We start from the raw sequence: 9,107 nt of genomic DNA on the forward strand, positions 1-9,107 counted from the left end.
ATTCGACTTCCTGGATATACTTTTATTTTTATTTATTTCATTTCGAAAATTAAAATGATTGGTAAATATGGCAAAAATTAATGAAGTCATATATATCAGGGTATATTATGTATGCATTGGTATACCTTTTGATTTCCATATTTATGTTTTACCCCCTTGTTTGTCCTGTATTTTCTTTTTTTTTATCATATCATTAATCAAGAGATTAAACGTAACAGGGCCTTTTTTGTAGGTTTTTGTTTTCGCTACCCTAAACGGATTATTTTTATTAATGTGTGTTGATAATAACAGCCATTTACTGTAACAACTCCCATTTTTACCGAAACAGGTTCAATTAAGGAAGAATATAAAAAATTAAAAGTGCTTTTATAAAATTTAACCGCCGTAAGAAAGTTTTTTATTATTAAACGATTTTCAGGGGTTGTTTAAGACTGAATCATGGGAAAGGATGTGTTTATAAAAGCGTAGAAAACGTTTTCACATAATATTATGAATAATTGGAACGTTTATTTTAAGTTCTTATAAAAATGGTGTGAAATACTTTATAAATATAGCAAATAACCGCTAGATGTCGATATGCTGTCTATAGGTACTTGGATATTTCATGAATAACTCAGTTAATTTTGTAATCTTATGGAGGATAATTAAAAATAATTCTGTTTGCATTTCTGTTCTTTAATGACCTTAAATCCAATTTTGTGGAACAGGAATCGGTTGTAATTAATTCTATTCACAACATATATTGTTTATTAATTGGTCCTTGGAAAGGCTAACAATTGGTTTTATTCGCGCAATGTTTATTTCTATCAAACTGTATTGTTCTATTTAGAGTTAAAATGATATTAGATTTATTGAATAGGTACAATTTTAAAACTTTGTTGAGATAATGAATATTACTCTTGAAAATCATCCCTATATAGTCATTCTCTCATATCCGGTATGATCGGATATGATTTAATGACGGTATTATTTTAATTGTAGGCGTAATTCATTATCTAAAGTCCTTATAGCCAATCTTTGGATTTTTTTGGTGATCGATCGATCAAGCTCATTGTTAGAACTTGTTAATTAACAATTAATTTGCGTTTTCTGGTTTCTGATTAGTAGGTAATGAGGAGATAAAGCTAGTCTTAACTTAAACAAAATCCAAAATTGTTGGTTTTTTAAGGAAATTGTAAAATGTCGAAATAGTGACATTAATTAATGTTCACGTTGGTGTATGTCAGCGAAAATATGGAAATTATAGTACATTAACGAAAGCGATAAGTATAATCTTAATTAATATTACAAACTTCAATATTTGAGTTTGTTTGCTACCACTTCACGCCTTAACTACCCAACTGATTATCACGAAATTTTGTACACAAATTGTCAAGAGTAGAGAAAAGACATAGGATACTTTTTATACAGAAAAAATACTAAATATAGAATAGCGAAGCCGAGGTTAAAACTTAGATAAAATACAAGCAGGGTGTCAAATTGGAATGGGTCAAGGGTGCAATTTAACTCAAATCTGTCCCTGGTTGTCCTCCTTTTATTGTGAAGTGTAAAAACGAATAGTAACTTAGTAATTTTTTTGAGTTTTAGCTATTTTATTTATTTGAGTTAAAAAATGGGCTAAACGAAACAACTTGCTACGTCCACGGAGAGTAAATTAAACTTTGTGGTTTGAGAGAAAAACGAAACAAAAAAATAAAAAGCGTTTTCTAATTTTTCCACCCTTGCACCATTCTACACTTGTTACAGCTTAATTGCTTTACTTTGTCCAGTTTTTCGATGCGAAAACGGCGTCGAAGGACGCAAGTTGTTTTGTTCTGACTCGGTAGCTGCTTTTGTAATTATAACATGGTATAAGCGAGATTCTTTGATGTGGTTTTTATTTGAAAAGCAAGAAAATACGACAGAGTATTTTAGGGAGCGTAGTAAAAGTAAATTTCACCTTTTCATTTCAAAAAAATAGATAATAGCTGAGTAAATGGCTCATTTAAATGATTACGTCTCCTATCAAAAAGCTTTAGTCAGAATGTTTTCTTATTAAAGGGGCACATTTTGTTGCCGTCAGGGGTCAAGACGTAAAAGTCGTTTCCGATTCGTCGGTCGATCCAAACAACATAATTAATTGCTTTTGCTTCCGGTTTCCCCCAGGAACGGTTTTATTAACTTTGATAGATTAATGCTAGAATGTTAGTATGTAGACNATTAAATAAATAACACAAGAGAAAGATAATAATTCTAACTATCAATCATACGTATATCTAAATCAGGTAGCAGCTCTTGTAACAGAATACAAGTCATTTCGAGTTCTTGACCTTTATACATAGAGTCGAGGTACAATATTTTTAGTGTTTTGATCTTATGCAATGCTCCTATTCCTCTATGTGTAATATTAGAACAATTACGTAAATCCAGATAGATTAAGGTTTCACTAAAAATATTGCTTATTGTGTCTAAACACCAGTCGTCTATATATTTGCAATTATTAAAGCTTAGCCATTCAACTTGACGCAAATTTCTAAAATTGACTAGGCCTTCATAGTGTAGATCAACTTCAGAGCAATCGATTCCTTGTAAAAATTTGCCCTCTGCATAAGTCCTAGGTAAGCTGTAGTTTCCATCTTCATCTGCTTTAATCCATTTATCATCTTGAAAAAATTTTACTGCACCTCCTCTAAAAACAATGAAGTGGGCTGCTGCCAGTTCACAGCCAAGAACTTCAACTCTCTCTGGAATATAGCCTTGCATTACAATTTGTTTTTCTTTCTGTTTCTTCATCCACCACTTTTTTATAGATGAGGGTGATAAATCAATTGGACTGGAGAGAAACTTGATCAATTCCGTATTACTCTTTTCTGAATAAAAGTTTCGAAAGACTGTGAAGTAGCCTCTAAATTCATCTTTCCATGGTTTACGCCATTGCAAATCTTCTTTAGTTACTTGGTTTGTTAAAGCTACTCTTCTTTTAGTTTCCTCACTGTTTAACGGAACGTTAGAACTTTCCTTTTCAGGTTTACTATCATTTCCTTTAGTACAATCAATCTTGAAACTACAGTGCCCAGTCAAACATGTTTGTTGTTCCCTTAGTTTATTCAGAATAAGACAATATCTTTTAGACAGCATTTTTAAATATTACAATAATACTTGGGGCACATTTATAGTTAGAATTAATAAAATTCGACCATTTATTAAATATGAGTTTAGTTTAATTCTAGGTTAAATATTTGAGGTTAGATAATCACCACTTAAAATAGTTTCAAAGTGTCTCACAGATACGTTATCATTTTCTGTTTTTACTTATAATAAAGTAGGTTCATAATAATATTATTTATATTAACTATTATCAATACCAATTACAATTAGTTTTAAATCAAAATGCTGTAAATTAAGCGATTATTGAAGTCAATTAGGTTTTAGGTACAAACAAGCGTGGTTGTAAACACTATAAAATTGTTTGACAGTCAGGCACGTTTTGACGTGATAACCAAAATAATAAACAATAAATAGGTGCGTAAATATTCCACATTTTTAAACGTTTAGAAAGCGTAAGTACACGTCAGTAGTTTATTATTGTTAAACTTTTCTTTACCATTTCTTGAACGTGCCAAATTTTGTTTCAAATAAAATAATAAGTGGTAAGAGATGCGCTCTAGTCTAGAATATTTTGTTGTTAAATGTTTTTAAGTAATAGAAAATCTAAATAATTGTGTAAAACATTATTGAGTTTAATGATTGTTAGACTTCTATAAATATATTTTTTTTGTTACAGCTTAAAATGGTTTCAAAAGTGGTATCCTTGTTTACCATATTGTGCTTACAAGTAATTGTTGCACCTCCTGTTACAAAAGATAAACCTCAAGCTGAAAAAGAAAAGGAACCCATTGAAGACGTCATGGAGTATCACAGGTATTTAAAAGAAGTGGTGAGTGCATTGGAGTCAGACCCAGAGTTTAGGAAGAAGTTAGAGCAGGCAAACGAAGAAGATATAAGATCTGGAAAAATTGCAAACCAGTTAGAATTTGTTTCACATCATGTTAGAACAAAATTAGATGAAATTAAACGAACTGAAATGGAGAGGTTACGTAATTTAGTTGAGAAAAAGAATGGCCTGGCAGAAGGTAATTATATTGAGGATCCTAATCATGGACGTTTGGATCATTTAGATCATTCAAGTCATACATTTGAAATTGAGGATCTTAAAAAATTAATTGCTAAAACCACAGAAGATTTGGCAAAAGCAGATCGCAAAAGAAGAGAAGATTTTAAGAAATATGAAATGCAAAAAGAATTAGAGAAAATGGAAAAATTAAATCATACTACTGGTGAAGAAAGGGAGAAACTAGAGAAGCAGTATAAGGTGAATAATGATGTAACATTTTGCTATTCATAAATATGTGAATAAATTTGTCTTACAGGAATTAGAGGAGAAACACAAAAAACATGAGCCTCTTCATGAACCAGGACACAAAGCCCAGTTGGAAGAGGTTTGGGAGAAGCAGGACCACATGGAACAAGAATTTGATCCCAAAACATTCTTTATGCTACATGATTTAGATTCTAATGGACTATGGGATGAAAATGAAGTTAAAGCACTATTTGTTAAAGAGTTGGACAAAATGTACGCTGCAGGAGCCCCAGAGGATGATATGGCAGAAAGAATAGAAGAAATGGAAAGAATGAGAGAGACAGTGTTCAGAGACGTTGACAAAAACCACGATAATTTTATCGATTTTAATGAATTTGTTTCGCAAACTAAAGATCCTAATTTCCAAGAAGATCATGGATGGCAACCTTTAGATGAAAACAAGCCATACACTGCAGAAGAATTACAGGAATACATCAATCAATATCAAGTACTTAATTCTTTTACTATTTTTACATTACTGCAAATAATAACAAAGTCTTCAAGAAAACATTAGTACATAATTAGAAACTAAACTTCTTTTATTTTGTTTCTATAAAACTGAAAATTGTTTTCAATTTGTTTCAGATGCAACATGGTGGATATTATCCTAATCAACCAGGGTATGCTAATTATCCATACCAGCAAGGATATCCCAATGAGTTACCACCTCAAGTTCACCAAATGCCTCCTCAACAAGGTTACCCAGCTCCCCCTCAAGGTTATCCAAATCAACCCCACCCACAAGGATATCCAAATCAAGCTCAACCTCAAGGCTATCCCAATCAGGCTCCTCAAGGGTATCCTAATCAAGCTCCCCCACAAGGATATCCTAATAATGCTCCTCAAGGATATCCAAATCAAGCCCCTCCTCAAGGATATCCAAATCAAGCCCCTCCTCAAGGATATCCTAACCAAGTTCCCCCTCAAGGGTATCCTAATCAGGCTCCCTCACAAGGATATCCAAATCAAGCTCCACCTCAAGGCTATCCTAATCAACCTGTTGCTCCAGGATCCAATAACCAAGCTCCTTCGGCTGTTTCTCCTCCTAATCAACCTCCTGTTCAAGGAAACCCTAATGTAGGTCAACAGGCACCGGCGCAGTCTCAACAGCAGTCAAGTTCACAACCTGGGCAAGCTCCACCTGTTGGAAAGGTACGTGGAATAAGAGCTTAATTTGCCTTTTATAATTAGATGGGAACATGGGAATGCTTAGGATGCTTTCTGTTTTGAATAATAACTTACATTCTAATTCATTATTTATCGTGGACTAAAATAACGGCGACAATTAGTTTCTACGCTCAGACAAAATTATGAAACGTATTATAAATGAATATTCCCCCAAATTTTTCTTTGCAAAGTACATTTAGATTATTATTCAAGTTGTGTAATAATTTGCATGTTGCATGAAGTACCTACAGTATTTATTTATGAATAGCTAGAGATGTAAAAGTTAACATTTTTTTCTTCAAGTACTGTATTCTTTTTATATTCAGTTTCAGTAAAGCTGTAATTGTAGTTTTTCCAACCTTTTCAAAAGTTACTGTCTATTATGTAGTTATTGTTATTAATTGACGTTCGGTATAGCATACGAATATATCTTGTGAGATACTGTATATAATGTTTATTAACTTGACCTTTCGACTTTGTTAATTTCAACCAATGGTTAATTGAGTAATTTGCCTCGTGAGCTTTCGTGATATTACCGAATAAAAGTTTTTTTAGCCTGCTCGATGTAATAGTTTTTACAGCTTATAGTTTGCTTCAGTTTGAGTAGCGTTGCTGGTGTGCTAGTGACGGTTTTCGCGTTTTTCCGTTCTGAAATTTACGATCGATAGGATTGATTTTCCTTGGATATACGTTTTAAGTCCAAATGTAAGTCTTTGTTTGATGTTATGTTTTTTTTTGTACAAATGTCATTTACTTTTTATTCGATTAATTATATTGTCAATTTAGCGTGGATTATATACGAATATTGAAAGGGTTGTTTTCCGTGTACTATTTCACGTCCGCACATGATTTTTTCATTTTCGATTTGGTAAATACATGTTTATATAAATAACTGCAGTGTTTTCGACTTTTGCGTTATTATATTATACAAACTGAATAAACTTTGAAATTGTTATTCAAAGATGTGTACTGTGTCTATTTCGATATTTGCAACTCGTTAGAGTCCTGCGCAGGATATGAGTCAAGTCAAACGGAATGTGAGTTTTTCTCTTATCTTATTATCATTAGTAAAGATCGAATTTTAGAAAACTGTGCCGTATTGCATTAAATTAATAATATTGCTGTATTTTTTCTGATGGATTTTGGGCAAACATTGTGGCTTACTAGTATTGAAAGATCGAACTATGCTTATGTGTAGATGATTATAATGACTTCCTATTTAAGTATATGGAGATGTTTATTTTTCTTCACTTTACCTTTTCTGTTTTTGCTTGTGCTCTTCTTTGCAAAATTTTAATAATTAAAATAGTGAACTAATGGGATATTTTTGGGTAACGGGCGATAAACATATTCCTTGAATTTTGCAAAGAAAGTTGAGCACTTATGTTTTTTGAAATTGGATTGTACCTACATAAAGTAGTTAATTGAACCATAAGGTAACGATAAATGGAAGAAGTTTATAATTGCCTTTTTATGATTTTCCGAAAATCATTGATAGAACAACGGATTATGTATAAATATTTTTGAAAGCCATATCAATATTTTGTTTCTAAAGTAAGTTCAATTTATCGTTACCCTTATTACCTATATTAGCTTCATCCTTTCTGTTTTGCCTTGCCGCATGGTGTTGTGTATTTTTAGTGTAGACATTTTCGACAAAAATTGAACAAAATGCACTGTAAGTATAGTGTTCTTGTATTGTTTTTAAAAATTAGTGGCATATTTTTTTAATAGTTACATACATGTATCTGATATATTCTGGGAGTCCCAGAATGTAGGAGTAGGATGAAATATGAAGTGCGGGGTCTCAATGATTATCCGAAATATTTTCATGCATCTTAATCAGTTTTTGATAATTTATTAGATTATTTTTCCTTTACTCAATTTTATTTGACAATATTTTTTTCTAATGCGTATGTATTAATAATTGTTTGGGGACGACATGGGGCCATATAGGGGTGTTTTTGATAATTATTGATTTCCTGTACCTTTTTATTTTTTATCAGTAGTCTACGCGATATGGTGGTGTGGTATATCGATATTGCGAATTTTAAGTATTTCATAATTCATCAGTTATAATTAAATTTGTTTTAAAGGGATTGGTAATTTATTATAAAATGATTATATTACAGGGTACTGGTGATTTAAATTCTAATAGTGTCAACTTGAATCAGCCTGAAGGTGGTTCGCAGCAGCAACACCATAATTAAAGTTAGGTGCAATGTGTTAATATGCAATTAAAAAGTTTATTGATAGATCTGGATCAACTTTATGTAACATTCATATCTTGTTATTAAACTTTTACTGATGAAATGTGATGTATATTGTGAGATGCATTTAAATAATTACATTTTTATTATACATGTATACATACATACACTATATAAAGTAGATAGTTATATTCGAAAGTTTAATGCTTTAAAATAAAAAAATATATATTAAAAGGTTTCTGTATAGAATGTCGATTAAAAAAGAATTTATGTAAATGTTTTCAGAGCCTTTGAAGCTGATTATGCATTTGATTTGAACAAGCCTAAGTACTTTTAACAATGTGAAAATTTCTATTGTACAGTTATAATTTCAATGTTTAATTTTATTTTTTGTTAATTTATTAGTGCATTCCCCTCTCTCTAATAAATTCCTTTGATAACTATTTTGTGTGTTTACTTTAACTATTTTTGTGAATGTTTCGTAATTAACTGAAATTTGGTTTTTGTGTTTGGGGTTTTATTTATTATTATCCGTCTGTAACATATAACAACATATCTTAAACGTTTCTATCTTTTCCTCTGTCCGTACGTTTCTCTCCTATGCAGAGCCGTTTTCCAAAAATCAGTTAAGTACATTAATTTTGATTTTTTTTGTTGCTATTTGGTTTTTTGTAGTTGAGAATTTGCTATTAAAATTGGCGTCTATTTCTAGTGTGGTATGAGTACGGCGGGTGGGGGGGGCGAGTTTTGTAAAAGTGCCGATACCATCAGAAAACTGCAGAAATTGATTGTAATTAGTAACACCATATCTCAAACGTTTCTAACTTTTCCTCTGTTCGTATGTTTCTCACCTATACAGAGTCGTTTTCCGAACATAACTTTTAACAATCAGTTATATTAATTTTGATTTTTTTGTAGCTGAGAATTTGCTATTAAAATTGGCGTTTATTAGTAGGGGTGTATCGAACTTTGTGAGTACGGCGGGGTGGGGGGCGTGTTTTGTAAAAGTGCCGATACCATCAGCAAGGTTTTTGCTAACTGCAGAAATTGATTGTAATTAAAGCGAAAAAATTGCAAGCTATAGTAACTCGAATATGCCAACTTCAGCACGAAAATGCCGACTAAGACACTCGGCACCAAAGCTTGATGGGTGTCATACCCTTCCTCACACCTCTGCCTCGATACGCCTCTGTTTGTTTTACATACACATATCCATGGTTTACTTTTAAAGGCGGTTTCTGTCTGTTTTCATTTAATCATTTTCAGGACCATAAATGAACTTGTCAAACACAAGCACATTTATTTTTTATTATTTTTAAAATAAGATGACA

The 9,107-nt window shown here is 31.7% G+C and overlaps 1 protein-coding gene across 4 annotated transcripts in view; it reads left to right on the forward strand.

Moving 5' to 3' along the window:
* The window catches only part of LOC108735445 (nucleobindin-2), a 16,431-nt gene extending 8,457 nt beyond the window's left edge, over window positions 1–7,974 (forward strand). The window contains exons 1-5 of one of the 4 annotated variants that reach the window (XM_018467588.2): window positions 3,405–3,501; window positions 3,764–4,351; window positions 4,410–4,847; window positions 4,985–5,551; window positions 7,699–7,974. In XM_018467588.2, coding sequence (XP_018323090.1) covers window positions 3,770–4,351; window positions 4,410–4,847; window positions 4,985–5,551; window positions 7,699–7,776 — 1,665 coding nt within the window. In that variant the 5' untranslated portion in view covers window positions 3,405–3,501; window positions 3,764–3,769 and the 3' untranslated portion in view covers window positions 7,777–7,974. Of the gene's footprint in view, window positions 1–3,404; window positions 3,630–3,763; window positions 4,352–4,409; window positions 4,848–4,984; window positions 5,552–7,698 lie in introns of those variants that run through there. The other 3 variants (XM_018467519.2, XM_018467441.2, XM_018467663.2) reach the window with 3 other exon arrangements.
* The last annotated feature ends 1,133 nt before the right edge of the window (window positions 7,975–9,107 follow it).

This window comes from Agrilus planipennis, unplaced genomic scaffold (assembly GCF_000699045.2).
Source record: "Agrilus planipennis isolate EAB-ADULT unplaced genomic scaffold, Apla_2.0 scaffold2, whole genome shotgun sequence".
In the NCBI taxonomy this organism is placed as follows: Eukaryota; Metazoa; Arthropoda; class Insecta; order Coleoptera; family Buprestidae; genus Agrilus; species Agrilus planipennis.